The sequence below is a fragment of the Rhea pennata genome, chromosome 5 (genome assembly GCF_028389875.1).
Source record: "Rhea pennata isolate bPtePen1 chromosome 5, bPtePen1.pri, whole genome shotgun sequence".
Taxonomy (NCBI): Eukaryota; Metazoa; Chordata; class Aves; order Rheiformes; family Rheidae; genus Rhea; species Rhea pennata.
In genome coordinates this window covers 44,311,506-44,333,955 of record NC_084667.1, presented here as the reverse complement: position 1 = coordinate 44,333,955, position 22,450 = coordinate 44,311,506, and the positions used below count along the sequence as shown (strand labels likewise).

The 22,450-nt window shown below is 44.8% G+C and overlaps 1 protein-coding gene across 1 annotated transcript; it reads right to left on the bottom strand.

Annotated features, from left to right (window-relative positions):
• Positions 1-1,467: 1,467 nt before the first annotated feature.
• DISP2 (dispatched RND transporter family member 2) lies at positions 1,468-18,685 on the bottom strand. Its single transcript, XM_062577668.1, has 8 exons — positions 18,618-18,685; positions 18,024-18,476; positions 15,478-15,507; positions 12,322-12,445; positions 7,459-7,574; positions 6,863-6,981; positions 6,132-6,229; positions 1,468-4,884 (listed from the first exon to the last, which is right to left on the bottom strand). The coding sequence occupies exons 1-8, from the start codon at positions 18,683-18,685 to the stop codon at positions 1,468-1,470; spliced, it is 4,425 nt and encodes a 1,474-aa protein (XP_062433652.1).
• Between the last annotated feature and the right edge of the window lie 3,765 nt (positions 18,686-22,450).

Here is a 22,450-nt window from a genome sequence, read left to right as displayed (position 1 = left end):
CGTTTGAATTCAACGGCCAAACGGCTCGCTGGCGCCGCACATGCGCAGTCCCTATCTGCGCGCCCGCTCCGCCCATACCGGCGGCACGCGCAGGCGCAGTGCGGGCGAGTCGCGGTGGGCGCTTGTCCGGCGGTGGGTTTCCGACTAGCGGGTCGCCGACGGGGAAGGGCCTCGCCCTGCGGCTCCGTGCACCTCGTAGGTCTGCTGGCCGCGCGCTGGGGGAACTGGGGCTGCCCCTGGCCTTTTGGGCTATTGAAATTGCCCTTCCCTTGGTCTACAGGGAAAGGGAGGTCTCGCTGTAAAGCTCCCTGTAGCTTTAGAAGGACAGGTCCCTAATTTACCTGAGGCAGCCATGGTCTCTTTCCCACCAAGCAGGCAAAATTACTTGAGGCTTTCGGAAGAATGGATCTCTTCAGATGTGTATCTTGCTTTTGCTGATTATATTGCAAAAGACATTAGACACAGATGAAGCAAATGAACTGCAGTATTGGTGAAAGTGAAACATCACGCAGATTTAGGAAAGTTTGTCATACCCATTTATTTTAAGTTAACTTGTAGAGAGAATGTTTTTTTCTTATTTCAACAGATAAAGGCAAGGAAGTGTTTGTTTTTCTGATTGTTTCTGGTAGAGAAAATGTAAAATTCAAGAGTCATCAGATATGCAAATTTTAAAAAGTTACATGTTTGTACCTTGACTGGAAACAAGCTACCAAGACAAAACAAAGTGTTCAATTCACTGAGGAGACAAGGACACTGGTTTCTCAAAGGAAAAATCTCATGTTGAAAACCTTTGGTTGTACCCGAAAGAATTTATTCTGGTAAAACAAACTGAAATTGTTACTGAAAATACATTTGGGCTGGCATCTGTAGGTGCAATGATCAGCCACCATGGTCATCAACTGAAAAGTCTTGATGAGGTTATTTTAAATACCTGAAGTGTTTTGTAGAGATCTGTGAACCCAGACTTCATGTAAAACAGTTTCTGATTCAGTAGAAAAAAATGAAAGCCTTTCTTTTTGTTAACACCTCTCTTCGCTTAATATCTAGATTTTTAACATTCATGGGTTTGTTTCATTTTTAAACATGACCTCTCTGTGTTTAAATATCTAGAGAGATTTCTCTCTCAATATTTCTCTCCTATGTGGGTTTGACAAGAAAACAAAATCTAATCGCCTCATAGGAGATGGCGAAGAATGTATACTTCATAAGCTCTGCAGTACAGCTGAGTATACGGAACAGGACACTGGAAGGTCAAAGACCTTGTACTGTGTTAAGATTGATCTCACATTCTCTCCTCACTAGTACTAGATTTGCTGGTTTTGTGAAAACACAGGTATTTGCACAGCTGGAATACTAAGAAAGTCTCAGCTCTAGGAGAGATGGGAGGACAGATTTGATATTTACAGTTAGAGGAGATTTTTTTGACTTTCTCCTTTCCCTAACAGTGCAGTTTGTTTCTGCAAAATTTCAACTGCTGTGACCAGAATTTTGTACACTAGATCGTTTGATCCAAACATCAGGCATGTCTGGTTGGCTGTTTGGTAACACAACTGGATCTTCACTTCCTAATCCAAATCGATTTTTCCATGAAGAGCTGTTTTGCTGTGACGCTACTGGAGATATATCGAACACAGTCTCCCTCAGCTCCAGCCGCAGAGTATCTCTCTTCCCGTTCAAGTAACCTCTTTCTGTTTGACTGTATGAATCTGACAGCTCTAAGGCATCTGGACAAGAACTAGCTGATTCAGCAAGTTTTAGGCCTTGCTCAAAATCACTAATTGATGTCTCACTGGAGATGTTGAGCATGTCAAAAGAGCTGCCAAGAGAACAAAGGCATCTGTGAATTCTGTAGATGTCAGCAGCGGGAAGATGACTGTTTGAGGTATAATCTGACTGCTGCTGGGCAGTGTCACTAGAGCATTGTGATTTATTGAGTTGCCCATCATCTTTCACACCAGCTGGTTGGATATGGTCCAGCACAGACCCATCCCAACATTTTGGACCATATCTTCGACACTGGCAATCTCTGCAGAGCCTCTCCCTATGAAGTTCTGCTCCTGAGCTGCTGTGCTTGTATGGAGAAGATGTTTGCAAGGCAGGACACTGACACAGGCCAACCTGCTGGTCTCTAAGAGTTCCCTGCAGATTCTGTCTTTCTCTTTCTAGAGAAGGGTGCATTCCTATTCTGGGGCATCTGTTGTCTTCAAGTTGTGTGTCTTCAGACTGTACTGATGGCCGGTTGGACAACTTGCTTGTGGAAGTGCTGTTGTCAAAACTGTCACTGAGTTTTCTGGACAAAGGCTGGAGCTCATATTGCTCATTTGCAGTGTTGGACTCCTGGACCTTACGCAATCTGTTTTGCTTTTCACTTCCCCCACAGGCAAAGCTTCCATTCAGCCCAGAGTCATCAGAATAGTCTTTCATGGTGTGGGCACAAGGCCAAAGGATCTGCCCGCAGTTCTTCTCTGGGCCAAAGAAGCAGCACAGTGACTGGAAGAAGAAGCTGGCAAACCCACAGCTGATACACTTGATCATCATTATGAATATTCCCAGCTTCCTGTATGCCAGGACAGTAGCTGGCAACATGATGACCCCTGCAGAGAAGAGAGCAAAAGCTGCCATGGCTGTGGCACAGCTCATCTGCTTCAGAGAAAAGGCTACTCGGCTTAGTCGATCGGAATGAGGGCACAAATGGTAGGAGATGCAGTAGTTCACAGTAAAGTCAACAGAGAGACCTACTGCAGCTGAAATGAAGAGAGATTCCACTGCATTGAGCTGCCATTCTAAGAGGACTAAAAGGCCAACAGTTACCAGGACAGTGCCTGCAATAGCAGTAACGGAGAAAACACTAAGGAGAACATTCCAAGTGGTGAGCAGCAGCACTACAAAGGAAATGGCTATGGAGAGCCCCATGACCACCATTGTTTCTGTGCTAAGACTGTGCTGAAGATTGTATAGCTCTAGCTTACTGGTAAACCATCCATTCTGAAGGCCCACAGGGGCAGTTTTCATTTCCTCTGTTACCCAGAGGTTGATTTCCTCATAGAAGTGTTTGGCTTTGCTGTAATTGAAGGTATAGTGATAAACAGTTTGAAACTGTAGCACTAAGGCAGCAAGATTTCCCTCTCCGTCAAACCTGAGACCTAGATCATATGTTTCAGCCCCTTCCCTGCCTTGTTCCAGGAGCATCATTTTGATGCAGTGTAGGAAGACTTCACTTCCGTAAGGGAAAGAGAACTGGTTACAACAAAGGTTGAAGTTGTGGTCTCGTTGGGAGCATTGGCGACTGTCCATCCACCTGAGAAACTCCTCCATGAAGCATACAGTAGACTTCTGCTCTGCATCGGAGTAATAGAAAGTTTTGTTCTTCACTTTCTGGCAAAATTCAAGGAGCCACTTCTGGGCATCAGGATTTTGGATTGTAAAGGTGATATCTGTCACGAGGGTGCCATTACTTTTTGGATTGAAATGATCCCCGTTATCCACAGGCAGAATGCCCCACACTATTGTGACAGGCATACGCTGTCCTTCTCCATGCTCCAGCCTCTCAAACATGAATTGGTGACAGTACTCAGAATCGTACCTCTCAAAAGGATGGCTCAGTCTGAACACCTGAACAGATGATGTCTCAAGAGTAGGGAGTTTGAGTTTAGGGTTGGAACAGGAAATGTAGGCACCTCCTATTGCTAAGGCTGCAAACCAGCAGATCCAGATGTACCGAAACTTTATGACCCCACAAGGCAGAAGCTTCTCAAATAACAGCTTGGAGGTTTCACACAACGTGTTCTGGAGACCCCTGAGAATGTAATGAAGGGAGAGAATAGCTCTCTTATGGCCAGTGTTGTTCCAGTAGTCTTCTGGCTTGTAAGTGCAGTTTGTTGCTATGTAGCGCTCATACAGGACAGCAGAAGAAGGAAGCCAAGTCATCATGAATACCAGGTTCACCAGTACAGAGGTGCCCATGTAGATAGCAAAGCAGCGGATGGCTATTATATTGCTAATGTAGCTGGCATAGAAAGCAGCACCTGTTGTAAAGCAAGATGCCAGCATTAGATATGCGAAATGGTGCATGGTTTGACTTGTCCACTGAGGAAGCCCAGCAGAAGGGTTCTGGCTCTTGCTGAGGTTCCAGAGGTCAAAAAAGACAAAGGTATGATTGGCACAGATGCTGCTGAGGATTACAATTGCTGTCAGGTTTACAAAAGGGAAGTAGGTGAATCTGAAGGCCACCTTGTACAAGAAATAGGAGATCATCAAAGAACTGACAACAGCAAGCAGGACCATAAATGTAATAAAGACTGAATGCAAGTAAAAAGAAATGCTTAGAAAAATGGCTAATATTGCCAAGACTGGATACTTAGTATCCAGTAAAAGATAGTGCTGGAAGAGTTTCTGTTTAAGGCCCAGGTCCATTCCAGTGATGGATGTATAATTATCAAACAGATCCCAGGATTCAAGATTGTCTAGATAGATCCCCATCATAGATGCACCCTTCCTTGTAGGCAAAAACAGCAGGCTGTATTTGAGAGATGGCACTTGGTACTCCATTGTTTGGGGACTAAGAAAGTCTCTGTCAACCAAGAAGTGAAGAAGCTGGTAAATAGCATTAAACTGGGTACATTTTTCTGGGACTTTAGCACACTGAGAGTGTTTTTGTCTCACATTCTCAGGACCTATGCAAGACGGAGTAAGGATACCTTTGTGGTAGTCTGGAGCACAGGAACGAAGGAGGGCCAAGGTATGGGAAATGTCTCCTTGGGTTATCTCCAAACAAGAAGATCTGTTGTACAGGACAGCAATATAGTTCCCCAGAGACCAGCTTGGGCAACATTCATTGGCCTCAGTACGTTGACAGAGGTCTCTAAAATGAACATGTGAGCGTATCTGAAAAATAGTCAAAGGAGTATCATGTTAGATCCTCTCTGCACACTTCATCTTGCAGCCTCTTTACTGTTTCCTACTTTTTACAGTGATGTTCTCCTCCCATCCAGATTTACAAGCCATGGTTCGCCATCCTCCCAATGACAGGCTGCAAATACTACAGCTGTGGAATCAAACTAGCCTTTTGCAAAAATTAAATCCTCTCCATTTATATTTTATAATCTCTGATTTGAAAATTTGGATCCTTCTCCACTCTGTTGCTCTCTTCTTAGTAATGGCAGTGCCCTTCATTTCACAGTTGTTCTCAGAGTGAGAACAGAGAGCAGAGATGCTTTTTGTTCCTTTTCTCTCCCTCCTGACCTCCTTTATCCTTTCTGCCTTAACTGCTTTTTCCCCACTCCAGAGATGTTCTTGGAGGACATCAGCTCTACGTGCTCTGATGTGATCACCTTCCCACTGCCAAATATTTAATCCTTAACACCGCTTCTCCAGTAACTGCATAGGGCAGCTGTGATATTTGCTTCCTGTTGCAGAAACTGTTTTGTTGGGCATTTGTGAGACCAAAGATACAGTCAAACCTTGTGGCTTTGGAGGGCTTTCCAGTGGCTACAATTTCCATTCTTCAAACACACTGCCCATGGCCTCTCATCATCCTTGGTCTTCCCCCTTTGCCTTTTCCCAGCCCCATGCCCCTGCTCTACCTGGTACTGTTCTAGCAAGGATGCTTGCCAGGATTGCAGAGATGTTATTATCAGTCTTGCCAGTACTTGGTGCATTGTAAACATACCACCTCCCCTCAATGGGATGTCAGACTCTCATTCTTGCAGCACAACTTTCCAAGGAGTCTGATCACTAATAGTATTAAAGTTCTTATGGCAAACATAGCTAATCCAATTAAACTTTTACTTGCAAGACTTCCTTTGACAGTTTCTGAGATAATAGCTCCATTTCAATAATTACATTCTGCTGAAAATCCTCAGCAGCTTCTGAAGGGCATCTTTGCCTTCTGGACCATGCTTTTGTTCAGTGTCAGTTTATTCTTGTGCAACAACAGCTACTACTTTGCAGTTGGATTTTAGTGTGAAGTCATTCTTGTATTGCTAAGTATGTGTGAATGCTTATGAGTCTAGGCTGAAACCTATTCCGTAGCTTACATTATTCTTGTCCTGTTTCATTTCAGCTAGAGATTAAAGATAACGACAATCAGAAAACAGACAGCATGTATATATGTTCTTCCTGACATTACTAACCTTGTCTTGTTCAATTTGACACATGGATTGAATAGCTTGCAAGTTCCATAAGCTCCCAGCAGTTGTGGACATAAATACCAGCTGGGAATAGCTCTTTTCTGAAAAAAATAAATGTATTAAGTAATGAAGATGAATCAGCCAAGCTGTTTGGAGTAGTCCCTGAGTGTGTTAAATACATATATATATCTTCCTGTCTGTAAGACAGCTATGGAAGAACTCCCTGAAGGGAAGCAGGTCACAAAGACAGTAGCTCATAGTGAGTGGTAGCATGTGCCTTGTGTGATCTGACCCCTGCTCCTCATCAATCTGTCAGCACTGGGCGAGCAGGCATGTGACATGTTCAAAATATGCTCTTCTTGCTGTGAACATCCTCTTAGTGACAATGTTGGCATCTGGTTCTGTACCCCCTGTTACAAAATGAGGAACTTAATTTAATAAAGGTTACGCTAGTTCTTTTTTAATTAAATGCAACTGTACAGAGAAAAATAATACCCTAAAAACATAGAAATCAATATTGTTAAGATATATGGTAATAGTTCACATATAGTTATGAAAGGCTGAGAAATGGCTACATGAAAGGTAGTTTAGTGTTCACAGAATGGTATTATATGCATTACTTTCTTGGAGCACTTTCAGAACATTTCCCTATGTTTTAAAATAATTTGACAAATCTGTATGCTGTTGGGCTTCTGGATGTGTAATATTTGATTACCCAAGAAAAGTTCACTCACCTGGGGGACCGCAAAAGAAGCCATCTGCTCCATAGATTTGTTCCACCATTCTCCGTGTTCTTGCTTCCTGCTCACCTGGAATAGCCTTCTGCCCTCTGCTAATGCCCATGTCATCATAGCTAGCAAGAAATCAGAATATTTATATAACTAGATACATCATCTAGCTATGAATTACGTGACTAACCAGGCTCTAGGGCCACACACAACCTTGCTACAGCAAAAAGAGTGGACATAGCCTTGAAAGACAGCATTACTCAGAAGAGATCATTTCAATACGGTTTAGAAAGCAGATTTGACTGTTACGCTTTATAGTAAACTGAGTGAGACTAGAAGCAAAACTGCATCCACTCGTGCAGATATGTTGACTCCCCCCTGGCAATCTCTAAAAGGTAATCATTGAAGGTAACATGAAAAGTTTAGAGCCTAATTCCTGTTTTCCAGAGTAGGGAATCCAAGTCTCATTGCAAGTGAACAGACTTTAAACTCTCCAATCTCTTGGTCACTTTTGAGCATGTTCTAATTCATATAGATATCTCTGATGATTGAATCTATCACAGCTGACTTTTTCCCTGAAACACCCAAACAAACCCAAATACCTGTTCTTCTCAGTATAGGGAGAAAGGGAAAAGGTCTTCTTGTAGCCTGTATGGCTCTCTACATTCTTCCACACGATAAGCTTTCTGCCAATGTCGGTATCTCGTGGCTCGAAACCCTGCAGCCAAGAGGAAGGATTTTGTCATCAGCTTGTGTTTTAGTTTAGCTTAGCTTTCTTTAATCCTCCTCCTTGACACAGAAACTGTAGGATTATTACTGCATCTTGGAGAGATGCACAAATAGACTTTCTCCTGCAAAGAGTTGTACTGCAACCCAGAGCTGACAGAAGAATATTTCTCCTCTCCTTTTTGTTCAAGGATGGCTTCATTTCTCTCTCTCCGGTCTTGAAATAATCACAGAAATGAGAGTTATTTTCTCTTTCCTGGACATACTCTAGTCTGTTCTTATTTTCTCAGGACTCTATCACTAATGGAAGACAGGGATGACTTTAGAAAATGTGAGATCCAATGTGGAAAACAGGACCTTGGCAGCAGTTCTCGAGACTGGACAGCCACCCACTTCAGGAGTCTTGCACACAGGCTGTAGGAGCCAAAGACAGATGCTCCATCCAATCTCCACCTCCCCTGGCTAGTCCTTTTGGGCAACTTCAGCCTTCCAGCACTGGAAGGGGAAGCAACAAGAGTAATCAGAGTTTGTGCTGGGAGTGAGCCAGCTCTTGACAAGGGAACAGCAGTCTGAGTGGGGAGAAAGCAGCACTCTGGATGCCTGCATATCAGAATAAGCAGTAGGCTGTAGCCTCCCAGTGGGACAGAGATCCCCTTCCCCAGCTGAGGAGATGAGGACTTTCTTACCCTGCAGCAAGACTGTGAGTCCAGAGCATTGCTGAGTGATGTCCGGCAGCTGCTGCTGGCACAGGCTGCACTCCCTCTCTCAGGCCTGACCCAAACAAAGCTCAGAAGTGAAGCTTGCCTTCCCCAGGGGCCACCTGTAACCTAAAGGTTGCAATGCCCAGGTGGTAAATGCTTACTGCCAATAAGTGCTGAGAGATGATTTTTCTCTCAAGAGAGAGTACTGGTAGGGGGAGGCATGGGAGGAGGAGGAGGAGGAAAATTTTCCAAATCAACAACTGGCTACGCCGCTGGTGTTGGCAACAGGGTTTTGGGTTTTATGACCATGGAACATGGTTTGAAGATCAACAACTGGTGGGGAGAGATGGGATTCACCTCACCAAGCAGGGCACATTTGCCTTTGCAAACAGGTTGGCCAGCCTAGTAAAGAGGGCTTTAAACTAGGTAGGAAGGTGGTGGTGGGGGGGTTGTCATAGAGAAAAGGTAGACAACAAAACACAAGTTGGGCTGGGGGGGCCTCCAAAGGGCGCATACAGCTGGGGATATGTGTTTGGGACATGGCTATGGGAGACCCCTGCACACCCTTCCTGGGAAACCTGCAGGCATGACTACCTCTTTGAAATGCATGTATACCAATGCACACAGCATGGGGAACAAACAGGAGGAACTAGAGGTCTGTGTGCAGTCGCAGGACCATGATCTCATTGCAATTACAGAGACAGGGTGGGATAGCTCTCATGACTGGAATGCTGTCATGGATGGCTATGTGCCTTTTAGGAAAGACAGGCCAGGGAGGCGAGGTGGTTGAGTTGCTCCTGATGTGAGAGAGCAACTGGAATGCATTGAGCTCTGCCTAGAGGTAGAGGAGGAGGAGGCAGTTGAGAGCTTATGGGTGAAGATCAAAGGGCAGGCTAACATAGGGGATACTGTTGTGGGTGTCTACTACAGGCCACCTGACCAGGAAGAGAAAGTTGATGAGGCCTTCTATAGACAGCTGGAAGTAGCCTCACGATCACAGGCCCTGGTTCTCATAGGGCATTTCAACCACCCTGACATCTGCTGGAAGGAGTACACAGCAAGGCACAAGCAGTCCTGGAGGCTCTTGCAATGCATTGATGATAACTTCTTGACACAAATGGTGGAGGAGCCTATGAGGAAGGGTGTCTGGCTGGACCTTGTCCTAACCAACAAAGAAGGACTGGTTAGAGATGGGAAGGTTGGGGGCAGCCTTGGCTGCAGTGACCATGAGATGGTGGAGTTTGGGATCCTGCAGGAAAGAAGTAAGGCAATAAGCAGGATTGCAACCCTGGACTTCAGGAGAGCAGATTTTGGGCTCTTCAGAGACCTACTTGGAGGAATCTTATGAGTTAATGCCGTAGAAGGAAGGGGGGTGCAGGAGAGCTGGCTAGTATTCAAACATCACTTCCTCCAAGCTCAAGAGCAGTGCATCCCAAGGAGAAAGAAGTGCAGCAAGAGGGGCGGTAGACCTGCAGGGGTGAGCAAGGAGTTCTTGGCAGAACTCAGACAGAAGAAGAAAATACACAGAATGTGGAAGAGGGGACAGGCTGTTTGGGAGAATTATAGGAATGCAGTCAGAGTATGTAGAGATGCAGTGAGGAAGGCTAAGGTCCAGTTGGAATTAAGTCTGGCAAGGGATGTTTAGGACAACAGGAAAGGCTCCTTCAAATACATCAGCAGCAAGAGGAGGACTGGGGAGAATGTGGCCCACTACTGAGTGAGGCAGGGGCCCTGGTGACAAGGGATACAGAGAAGGCAGAATTACTGAATGCCTTCTTTGCTTCAGTCTTCACTGCTAAGGGCATGAATCCTGTAGCCTGGATGTAAGGGAGAAAGTCTGGAGAAGGGAAGACTTTCCTTTGGTTGAGGAGGATAGGATTAGAGACCTTCTGGGCAAGCTTGACGTTCACAAATCCATGGGCCCAGATGGGATGCAGCCACGGGTACTGAGGGAGCTGGTGGATGTTGTTGCCAAGCCACTCTGCATCATCTTTGAGAAGTCCTGGAGAACTGGAGAGGTGCCTGAGGACTGGAAGAAAGCCAGTGTCACTCCAGTCTTCAAAAAGGGCAAGAGGGAGGACCCAGGTAACTGTAGGCTGGTCAGCCTCACCTCCATGCCTGGAAAGATGATGGAACAGCTCATTCTGGATGTCCTCTCCAAGCATATGGAGGAGAAGAAGGTGATCAGGAGTAGCCAGCATGGCTTCACCAAGGGGAAATGCTGCTTAACAAATCTGATTGATAGCCTTCTATGATGGCATGACTGTCTGGGTAGATGAGGGGAGAGCAGTAGATGTTGTGTACCTTGACTTCAGCAAGGCTTTGGACACTGTCTCCCATAACATCCTCCTAGATGAGCTCAGGAAGTGTGGGTTAGACGAGTGGACAGTGAGGTGGATTGAGACCTGCCTGAAAGGCAGAGCTCAGAGGGTTGTCATCAGTGGCATGGACTCTAGTTGGAGGCTTGTGGCTAGTGGTGTTCCCCCAGGGCTCAGTACTGGGTCCCATCCTGTTCAACTTCTTCATCAATGACCTGGACGAAGGGACAGAGTGCCTCCTCAGCAAGTATGCTGATGATACCAAGCTGGGAGGAGTGGCTGACACACCCGAGGGCTGCGTTGCCATTCAGAGAGACCTGGACAGGCTGGAGAGCTGGGCAGAGAGGAACCTCCTGAGGTTCAACAAGGGCAAGTGCAGAGTCCTGCACCCAGGGAAAAACAACCCTAGGCCCCAGTACAAGCTGGGGGGCTGAGCTGCTGGAAAGTATCTCTGCAGAGAAGGACCTGGGAGTACTGGTGGATGACAAGTTCACCGTGAGCCAGCAAGGTGCCCTTGTGGCCAGGAAAGCCAATGGTATCCTGGGGTGCATTAGGAAGAGCGTTGCCAGCAGGTCGAGGGAGGTGATCCTGCCCCTCTACTCAGCCCTGGTGAGGCCTCATCTCGAGTCCTGTGTCCAGTTCTGGGCTCCCCAGTACAAGAGAGACATGGAGCTACTGGAGAGAGTCTAGCATAGGGCTACAAAGATGACCAGAGGGCTGGAGCATCTGCCCTCTGAGGAACGGCTGCGAGAGCTGGGCCTGTTTAGCCCGGGGAAGAGAAGACTGAGGGGGGGATCTTATCAATGTATATAAGTACCAGAAGGGAGGGTGTCAAGGGGACAGGGACAAACTCTTTTCAGTTGTCCCATGCAACAGGACAAGAGGCAATGGGCAGAAATTGAAAAACAGGAAATTCCGCCTGAATATAAGGAAGAATTTCTTCACTGTGAGAGTGCTCTGTGGAGTCTCCTTCTGTGGAGATATTCAAAGCCCGCCTGGATGCAATCTGTCTAACATGCTCTAGGTGACCCTCCTTGAGCAGAGGGATTGGACTAGATGATCTCCAGAGGTCCCTTCCAACTTTACTGATTCTAAGATTCTATGATTCTATGATACGCTGCAGGAACCAGTTTTCAGGAGGGAGTTGAAATGTTTAGAAGCTGATGAGGACATACGAGTAGAGGAGCATGCTGGACCTCAGTGAGGGACATTTAATACTGAACACCAACCGAAGTAATTCCATAGTGGAAGCCACTAAGCAGTTAAATAGCAAAATAGAGAGAAGTGAAAGCCTTTCGTGAATGTCCTTTAAAGATATGACAGGCCAAGTAGTGACATGTGCACTAGAAACAATCCTATCTGGAGAAAAGAATGTGTGAAGTCACTGTTTCTGTTTTTGGTGACTGTAGCATCAAAGAAAGAATAAGTACTGTACGCTACTCTGTAACATTATGACTGTCTGGAAGGAATCTTGCTTTGGTTGCACATTGTGAAGATGAAAAGACAGCAGATCCCTGTCTTAATGATCAATATTAATAAACATTGCCATTTTTTCTAGTGGCTTTTATGTCCTCTTTGATTTCTTGTCCTGCCTTGCTGCCTCTATCTGCAGAGAAGTAAGGAAGCATATGCTAGTTTTATATGGGAGAAAGAATGTATCAGTGGTTGGTCCATGGATTTTCAGTATGTTTATTTTGACATATTGTCTGTAGGGACTTACCATTAAAGGTTCTGAGAAATCTGGCAGATTTCCAACAAGCAGGCCAGCTAAAGTACAAACCACAGCTGTCACTGAACACAGCACCAGGACAGCTACAGGCCACTCGGCGATCATTTGAGAATAACTGTGATCAACAGGAGAAAAAAAAAGTGCAGCTATTAAGGCACTTATACTATTAGCATGAAACCTGCTAGCAGAGTGTTAGAAAAAGGAAGTAAAAGAATTAGGGCGTTCTGGTTTGGGCATTTATTTATTGAAAAGCTTAGAGGCTCTAGAACAGCTATTAATGAACATACTGTACCTATGTCTGGGTGTTTGCAGGCAATTCTAATTAACTTGCATAATTTCATTTTGCCTCCCTATATTTTCCTGCTTTTTCAGTCAGAAATAATAAAAAAACAGACTGGTGCATCCTAAAGGCAAAAAGAAGCTTTAAATATTTAACTTAAAAGATTCTGTTTAAAAAGAGCTGCTTCCCCTTTCCCCCCCCCCCACCCCACTGTACAATCAAAGCTAGTAGCTGTCTGACAGTTTGGCTAGCAGATTTTCACCTTGTGGGTCCTGAGGAGTCTCTGGGCTATTCCAAAGAGTCCCCTAAAGATAACTAAGTAAATCAAGTCTATTGTCATTGACCTAAATTCATTCATTATGTAGGGACCTGCCTTACTGCTAGGAAATATATAGACTTCGGCAAAGCAAAAAAGGATGGAAACCATCAGTTTAACATGTAACTGATTGTCAGCAGCATTCACAGAGTGGGTAAGTAGCTTCTGCAACTGCTGGACAACTAAATCGCACTCTGATCTCAACCTCAAAAGCAAATGCCAAATGTACAACAAGAACATCTGCAAATGTCTCACATAGCAGACCATTGTTACACTTCATGGACCTGAAAACACAAATAACCTAGCAGGCCAGTGCTATGCCTGGAATACATATGAGTGTGGTAAAACTGTATATGCATATGCATATGCAGTTTAAATGACACTTCTGTACAAAGAAAAGCCCTTCTAGACAAGCAGCTTGCTCAGGCCAGAACCATTTCTGCCTGTGCAGTTACTTTTGTAGAACTTTTCTAAATTTTTCCTTGGAAGGCCTATTTTTTTGCTGGTATACGCTGTCTCCCTATAGGATGGCCTGTTGAAGTCACTACCCTACATGGAACAGGTATAGTATGGGTTTTAGTGCCTCAGATTTTTGTCTTCTTCAGAAAGATCTGTTAGAGATAAGATGCTGGACTAGGTTCCTGCTGTGGTTTGATGGGTTTCTAAATATTTCTGATGTTCTGAACTATAAGAAAATCTGGTTTTTGAACACAAAACCATTTGACAAATATTTGAGCTTAATGAGGGAAGTGTAATATTTATGAACCTTAGGTACAGCAGCTGTGCCAGTACTTATCAGTCTTGAGATGTAATGTTCCTGCTTGCTTAGTCTGTTGCTTCTCTTACTTCAGGCTTCACTGAGTCAAACAATACAGCTCTTTCTCATGATTAGAAATAATTATAAGCCCTTCAATTGGCTTTCTACATGAGCTTAGATCAGGCCTTTTTTTCAGTTTAGGACTTTATCAAATTTGTTTTCCTAGATCAAATTCTCGCTATGAAACTGTACAAAAATTACCCTTTATGTATTAGACTACTTAATTTCTGGAGACTGTTTCTGGTAATTCTATGTCTAATTTATCAAACAAGAAAAAAAAAGAGCATACTACAATATCTAGTGGTGAAAGAATCTTAGCCAAACCTAGAAAAAACAGTTTATAAAAATAAGTTTTTAAATAAAAGTTGAAAGCAATCAATGTATTTTAATCTTGAGAAATGTATTAAAAGTGATCTTTTGAAAAGGCATTTTTTTAAATTATTATTATTACATTTTAAAGGGGGTAAAACACTTAACAGGGATGTTTTCATGATTTTTCCTTATAGGCATTTCAAATGAAGTCATTGTTTAGAAGCTTTACACTCTACTACACACCTAAATGCAAAATCGTGTTCTTTAGGAAGAAGCAGTTTCCCTGTTAATTGTTTCTGTTCCCTAGGAGTTTTCTAAACATTGAAAAGAAACTCAATGAAGATAAAAATTGCTATAAAGCACTACACTCAATTTGTTACATCCACATTTATTTCTGAAAACCAGGCAATCTTTATATTTTAATAATCTAATTTACTGTGTTTATACAATTTTGGGGGATATTAAATGTGATCTTCAAGCTGGTAGTATATCTTTATATGTTCACCTTCTCAGTTGAAATTTAAAAACAAGACTGGAGAAAAAAGAAACAAATAATTATTGTTTTTTTTTTCTATTATAAATGTTATTTTCTCAAGCATGGCTAGACTAGCCATAATCATCTTCAGTATGAGGCAGCATCGTATTTTTTTGCTCAGGGATTGCCTCTTGCAGAAAGCTGGAATTGCATTTCTTCAACCTAACCTCCCCTGAATATTTTACATCTCTTAATTGCAGCTTTTCTGGTATGTAAATCTATGAAAAACTAGGAAACATTGCACATCATCTTCAAACAAAGATCTCTTCCACTGTGTCCTGTGAGGAAATGCAGGGCTCCACTGCCATTGCTACTCTCACAGAAGCAGCCTCCAACTGAATTTAGTAAACAGTAATATTAAAGCAGCAGTCCATGTATTATGTTTTTATTTCTTTGCTTTCTATCCCCAAATGCTTAAAAATGTTGAATAAAGACCACTAGTTTTTTTTCCAAAGGAAGAAGAACTTAGGCACAGAACAGTGAAGTAACTTGACTAAGGTAACATACAGAGTTAGCAGTAGCCCTTGAAATACCTTCCAGACATCCTTATTCCCAATCTGGTGGGCCAAGTAGGGTAAGTCCATTGAAAAAAAAAAAAAAAAAAAAAAAAAAAAAATCTATTGTATGGACTAGGGCCAGACACTTGCTCTGAGATCGGCTATGAAGACAATATTTTTATTCTTTAATGCAGCTTAAGTTGATCTTGCAAGCAAATAAAGATTTTTCCAAGCAAATGGGAAGCTGTAAGTGGGAGGATCTGACCTTGCCTCTGATACTATGCCTGCCTGGGATGTTACCAGCAATAGCACACCACATTTCCTAATAGCAGGGTAGGAGAGCAATGGTAATAGGCTAGAAGGACAGGAAGCTTTTGATATTAAACATACCTTTTTGGCATCCTGAAAGCTTTGTCATGTCTGCAGACAGAAAAAAAAGATGCGATCATATTAGTTTTCTATGAAGCAAAATGCCGTGTTGTTAATGAGCAAGTTAACCCTTTCAGGACCTGTAAAGCACCAAACTGAGCAACTGTTGCAAGTGTAGTTGCAGCAGCGGAGTCTGGCACTGCTTGAATCAGATGATCTAATGAATAATACAGTCTCTTCCTCTCCCATTGACATTTTAACTGAATATGGTGGGAAGACATAGTTATTCCTGACTTTTGGCCCTCTAGAAAACTCTGTGGAATGTATTGGACATAATATAATCCCATAGCAACCACACTGTAACTCTTACTCATAAAACCTATCAGTTTTAAGCACTTTCCAATTACATAATTGTAATTGTTTCATGACAAGAGCATAATTCTTATTAAATTTCTCAAGTTGAATTAACAATGCCTATAGATAATTTTTATTTCCTAAGCTCAACAGGAGATTTCCAAAGTGGTGAATCTCATTTGTTTCCTCGACTTTTCCAGGGGCAACATTCATACAGTCTGGAGGAACAGAAGGGCAATGGAGCTGTTTGGAACATTTTACAATGGGCTTTCTTTACAGAAGAACATTTGTAATTCTAATCTGTAGAGCCCTGAGGAATCAACTGAAGAAGCTTTATCCAGGGGATCCAAGGTTACCTTTGTTATTGAATCCTTGGGGCCAAGCTGACACTGGCATAATAACAGAAAAGCTCAATTGGTCACCATATCTGAAGGGCTTTTTCCTTCTGTTCTGCATTTACCCTGAAACAATTTTTTGAAATACAACCCAGCCAGGCACGGCCCCAGGTTGCTCAACATGCTGTTGCATTACCAGCAGACTTGTGACTGTATGGCAGCAGGCAGCACAGTGACAGCTTGCTTCAGAGCCACCAAGGCAAGGCAGCCTCCAGCAAATTGCTCCCAGCCACTGCCTCCTCCTCCTGTGAGAGCTATGCCATGCTCAACTCAGCAAGTGCCTCCTCCTATGCTCTTTGCTCAGTCTTGGAGAGAGTCTGCCCCATTCAGACAGCCACATGGGGTGCATTGCCCAGGCTCCCTGCTTCGCCCTGGGTAGCCAGGTGCTGTCCTCCAGGAAACCAGTGACCCTGGGGCAGCTCATCCCTCCTTGCACATTGTCGCAAATGGAAGGATGGAAAAACAACAAAGAAAACATCCTTCTGGAAGAGACTCTCTTGGTCGCACATGTTATCATGTATTAAATCATATTGCATTTTCCTCGTCATACTAATGCCCTCTAGATTTGGAAAAGAGAGCAAAGAAAAATCCTCACTGGATTATTAAAGGGAGGTTTCATTCTGGTAGCGCACTACCCACCTCTGTGCTAATTCTTTCATGATAGCTTCTGAAGTAAATTTGCTCAGATTAAAAACCACATTCTGTCATTATTATGATATTGCTCTTCTGTCTGCCAGTGCTGCACATTCTGCCAGGGATTTGCAATCCAGCTATATTTGCTGCCTAAATAACCCGCTACAGAGAATGTAGTTGACAATTTTGTTTATAGTGAATGAGCTAAAAGCATCCAGGCTCCACTCTTCTGCTGCAATTGCTCTACATTGCAAACAGAAGCAAATTAAATCTGCTGTTAATGATTATAAAAATGAGACCATAAAGGGCTTTTTTTTGTCAAACCCTGCACTGCTGTGCAAAGGCAAGGAATTCAATGCTGCCCCGTATTGGACTTTTTTTGGTGCCTTCTGCTGTGGTAGCAAAGGGATCGTGGTCTTTAGTGCCAACAGAAGGCACAGGAAGCAAGGATGGATAAGACTGGCTGGAAGGGGCAGAGGAGGTGTTTCAGCCTGTTAAGGATGCAGTGCTGAATGCAACGTTACAGTGCTACTTGAGAAATGTCTACAATCCAACCACGTCACTGGGTGCTCCACACATAAATGGAGTTTGTCCAATTCTGTCATGGGCAATATAGAATTTACAGCTTCACGACTGCCCAAACTGGAAAACCAAGTGGTCTTCCCCCACCTTTGTACTTCTCACTGCTATGCTATAGCCAGCGCTTAATCCCCTGCTGCCTCTATACTCCAGCACAGGCAGTGGCTTTGGTGGGGGTAGGCAAAGAAATTAAGTATGCACTTATCACTCAGCAATTTACTAAGCTAAAGGGTTAGTCATCTAGGTATCTTACAGTACAAAAGAAGAAAATACTAGAGTCAAAGAAGATGGGCACTGTCGCAGCTGGATGATCTAAGTGCAGCTCAGTGACCCGGGCTTTACCCAATGAGTCACCCAAACAAGCAAATCCTGCCTCTTCCTGGTATGGGAACAGAAGGTGCTAGCAGCTTTCTGCACATCCTCCACTGAGGTGGGGAGAGCAACCTGGATCCCTCCGTGTACTTTGGGTTGGCTCCTCCTCAAAACTGAGGAAACAAAACCATGTTTCATGCATCCCAGATCAGACTCTTCTCATTCCATTGCTCATGACAAAGCCCAGGAGAGGCTCTTTGCAAGCTTCTGAGATGCTCTCCAGATGCCTCTTACCTGACTGTTACAATGTGATGCTGCACTGGCTGTGTGGGTCGCTGGCCAGGGGACCACTGTTTCCAGGGGGTTTCCGAGACATCGTGGTGGGAAGCTGGCATAGGATCACCACTGGAATGGTGGGAACACAGCATGGGCCTCTCACCATGCCCCGGGAGTGGGGGCAGGCCATAGCTGCCTCCTGCCTCCTGCTGGTTGCAGGGGTAATACACTTGAGGCTGCTGCAAGTCTTGGGAGCTGGATGGCACCTGCCCATTGGACTGAGTGGAAATTGGTCCAAGCGTGTGGCTGGAGGAGGGCAAGTGGTCTCCCCCTAGCCTGGGGGAGGCAGGAACAGGGCAGTGATGGACTGGGCAGATTCTTTCCCAGGAACTTCCACTGTAGCTGAGCTCGGTGTTCCCAATTTCTGGCATGGCAAGACAGGTCTGGCAAGGTCCTGCATTTCGTTTTTCTCTGTGAGAGAAAATAAAGGGTATGTTAAAATCCTTCTCTGTTAAAATACTGGAGCAGTAGAAAAGATGCACAATGGGATTGCACCTTGCAAACTGGACTCTCTGACAGACATCCAATGTAACACAATCCTTGAAACTTCACCCAGCATTTCCTGTATCATCAGCCGGTCTCAGGTCTGAGCTGGACAATGCTTTTACCAAGACATCCATGGCTCAGTCAGCAACTACAAGTGATGGAGAATCTTTCAGATCTTTGCGCATGTTGCTCCAAAAATTGTGATAAACAGGGTAACATATCCCCTTGAACAGATTTCAACTCCTGTAATGGCTGTGACTATATTCCCTGTTTTTAAAAGCTGGGTGTGGTTAAAATGTGTAGGCAGAATTAGATTTTGTCTATAATGTTTTAATTAGATGGGCCTCATTGTCCATTCTTTCTCCCTGGTATTTCACTGTGGAAGGGGCAGGATGCATTCTGGTGATAAAGACTGGATCTTAATCTAGGAGCAAAGAGGGACTGCAGAGATCTAGTGAAACAGAAACCAAGGTGTCTGCATGTGAAGAAGATATTAAGATATCTGGACTTCTCAGGAAGACAAATTTGTCTGATTGCTCAGCAGAAGGACTCATGCCTCCACATTAGGACACTAAGATAGTGAATCATCCTTTGCAGTAAAACTGTACAGTGAACCTGATGGCTGCAGATAGTATCAAAGGGGCTCCAGCCTCCCACCTGGCACAGGCTGTGTTGGCTCCTATGTCCTGTGGACTCTCAGATGAACTCTTTAGGAACAGATTAGACAAGCATCTCTCAGGAATAAAGGCAACAGATATTACTGGTCTTGGTATGCAGCAAGGGGATGGAGGAGGACCTCTCAAGTTCTGTTGAAGGTTGACTTTCCTCTGACTCTGCTCAATTTACTGAGACAAAACAGTTGCAGAGATGACAGACTTTTAATATATCCCTCCCTTCCCAGATAGAGAGATCTCTGCAGAATACAGTGTCTTCTCTCAACGGAGTTTTAAAAATGATTCAGTTAATGGAATTTTTGAATTCTGGAATCCGAGAGATTTTGCTAGTTCGGTGAAAGCCTGAAAAATGCATTGAAGGACTGAAATCTGCTGGAAGTCCTGGAGGCTCCTGCAATGCATTGATGATAACTTCTTGACACAAATGGTGGAGGAGCCTATGAGGAAGGGTGTCTGGCTGGACCTTGTCCTAACCAACAAAGAAGGACTGGTTAGAGATGGGAAGGTTGGGGGCAGCCTTGGCTGCAGTGACCATGAGATGGTGGAGTTTGGGATCCTGCAGGAAAGAAGTAAGGCAATAAGCAGGATTGCAACCCTGGACTTCAGGAGAGCAGATTTTGGGCTCTTCAGAGACCTACTTGGAGGAATCTCATGAGTTAATGCCGTAGAAGGAAGGGGGGTGCAGGAGAGCTGGCTAGTATTCAAACATCACTTCCTCCAAGCTCAAGAGCAGTGCATCCCAAGGAGAAAGAAGTGCAGCAAGAGGGGCGGTAGACCTGCAGGGGTGAGCAAGGAGTTCTTGGCAGAACTCAGACAGAAGAAGAAAATACACAGAATGTGGAAGAGGGGACAGGCTGTTTGGGAGAATTATAGGAATGCAGTCAGAGTATGTAGAGATGCAGTGAGGAAGGCTAAGGTCCAGTTGGAATTAAGTCTGGCAAGGGATGTTTAGGACAACAGGAAAGGCTCCTTCAAATACATCAGCAGCAAGAGGAGGACTGGGGAGAATGTGGCCCACTACTGAGTGAGGCAGGGGCCCTGGTGACAAGGGATACAGAGAAGGCAGAATTACTGAATGCCTTCTTTGCTTCAGTCTTCACTGCTAAGGGCAGCCCTCATGAATCCTGTAGTCTGGATGTAAGGGAGAAAGTCTGGAGAAGGTTTGGTCTGAAGAACCAAACTTTCCTTTGGTTGAGGAGGATAGGATTAGAGACCTTCTGGGCAAGCTTGACGTTCACAAATCCATGGGCCCAGATGGGATGCAGCCACGGGTACTGAGGGAGCTGGTGGATGTTGTTGCCAAGCCGCTCTGCATCATCTTTGAGAAGTCCCGGAGAACTGGAGAGGTGCCTGAGGACTGGAAGAAAGCCAGTGTCACTCCAGTCTTCAAAAAGGGCAAGAGGGAGGACCCAGGTAACTGTAGGCTGGTCAGCCTCACCTCCATGCCTGGAAAGATGATGGAACAGCTCATTCTGGATGTCCTCTCCAAGCATATGGAGGAGAAGAAGGTGATCAGGAGTAGCCAGCATGGCTTCACCAAGGGGAAATGCTGCTTAACAAATCTGATTGATAGCCTTCTATGATGGCATGACTGTCTGGGTAGATGAGGGGAGAGCAGTAGACGTTGTGTACCTTGACTTCAGCAAGGCTTTGGACACTGTCTCCCATAACATCCTCCTAGATGAGCTCAGGAAGTGTGGGTTAGACGAGTGGACAGTGAGGTGGATTGAGACCTGCCTGAAAGGCAGAGCTCAGAGGGTTGTCATCAGTGGCATGGACTCTAGTTGGAGGCTTGTGGCTAGTGGTGTTCCCCCAGGGCTCAGTACTGGGTCCCATCCTGTTCAACTTCTTCATCAATGACCTGGATGAAGGGACAGAGTGCCTCCTCAGCAAGTATGCTGATGATACCAAGCTGGGAGGAGTGGCTGACACACCCGAGGGCTGCGTTGCCATTCAGAGAGACCTGGACAGGCTGGAGAGCTGGGCAGAGAGGAACCTCCTGAGGTTCAACAAGGGCAAGTGCAGGGTCCTGCACCTAGGGAAAAATAACCCTAGGCCCCAGTACAAGCTGGGGGGCTGAGCTGCTGGAAAGTATCTCTGCAGAGAAGGACCTGGGAGTACTGGTGGATGACAAGTTCACCGTGAGCCAGCAAGGTGCCCTTGTGGCCAGGAAAGCCAATGGTATCCTGGGGTGCATTAGGAAGAGCGTTGCCAGCAGGTCGAGGGAGGTGATCCTGCCCCTCTACTCAGCCCTGGTGAGGCCTCATCTCGAGTCCTGTGTCCAGTTCTGGGCTCCCCAGTACAAGAGAGACATGGAGCTACTGGAGAGAGTCCAGTGGAGGGCTACGAGGTTAATCAGAGGGCTGGAGCATCTGCCCTCTGAGGAACGGGCTACGAGAGCTGGGCCTGTTTAGCCCGGGGAAGAGAAGACTGAGGGGGGGATCTTATCAACGTGTATAAGTACCAGAAGGGAGGGTGTCAAGGGGACGGGGACAAACTCTTTTCAGTTGTCTCATGTGACAGGACTAGAGGCAATGGGCAGAAACTGAACCACAGGAAGTTCAGCCTGAACATGAGGGGGAATTTCTTCACTGTGAGAGTGACGGAGCACTGGAACAGATTGCCCAGAGAGGTTGTGGAGTCTCCTTCTCTGGAGATACTCAAAGCCCACCTGGATGCAACCCTGTCTAACATGCTGTAGGTGACCCTGCTTGAGCAGGGGGATTGGACTAGATGATCTCCAGAGGTCCCTTCCAACCTTACTGAGTCTATGATTCTATGACTGGTTAATCTGTGTGCTATCAAAAAAACCCTCCACACCGAACTGACTAAGGCTGCACTGACCCCCAAAATGCCTTATAAATTGTTGTCTAAAGGGATGCAGCTGGTCAGGGTGTCAGAGAATTTCAGCAGCATTGTGTTGTCTTATGCTCAGAGTTAGAGCACAATATGGAAACCCTGAAAGACTGTTTGTTGTTCAGAGCACATGCCATGGTATCTTTAACTGCTCTGTGGTCTGGCATCTAGAATTAAGTATGATGAATGATTCAGGTCGTCCAGAATCACAAAATGTCTGAAGTCTTCAGCGAATTATGAGTGCTGGAGCGAGACAAAAATGAGATGAATTTTAGCCTGAGGTAATTGATGGAATGTGAAAAAAGAAGGCAAAAAAATTATTTGAAAAGGGAATGTTTTCTGAACTTTGTAGAATTCATCTCATATCTT

Excerpts from the sequence above, each read along its gene's own strand:
- DISP2 (XM_062577668.1), bottom strand. The coding sequence starts at position 18,685 with ATGGATGTCTTGGTAAAAGCATTGTCCAGCTCAGACCTGAGACCGGCT. Across the intron at positions 6,982-7,458 it reads CCCTATACTGAGAAGAACAG|CTATGATGACATGGGCATTA; the intron begins GTATTTGGGTTT and ends ATTTCTTGCTAG. Across the intron at positions 4,885-6,131 it reads GTCAAATTGAACAAGACAAG|ATACGCTCACATGTTCATTT; the intron begins GTTAGTAATGTC and ends ACTATTTTTCAG.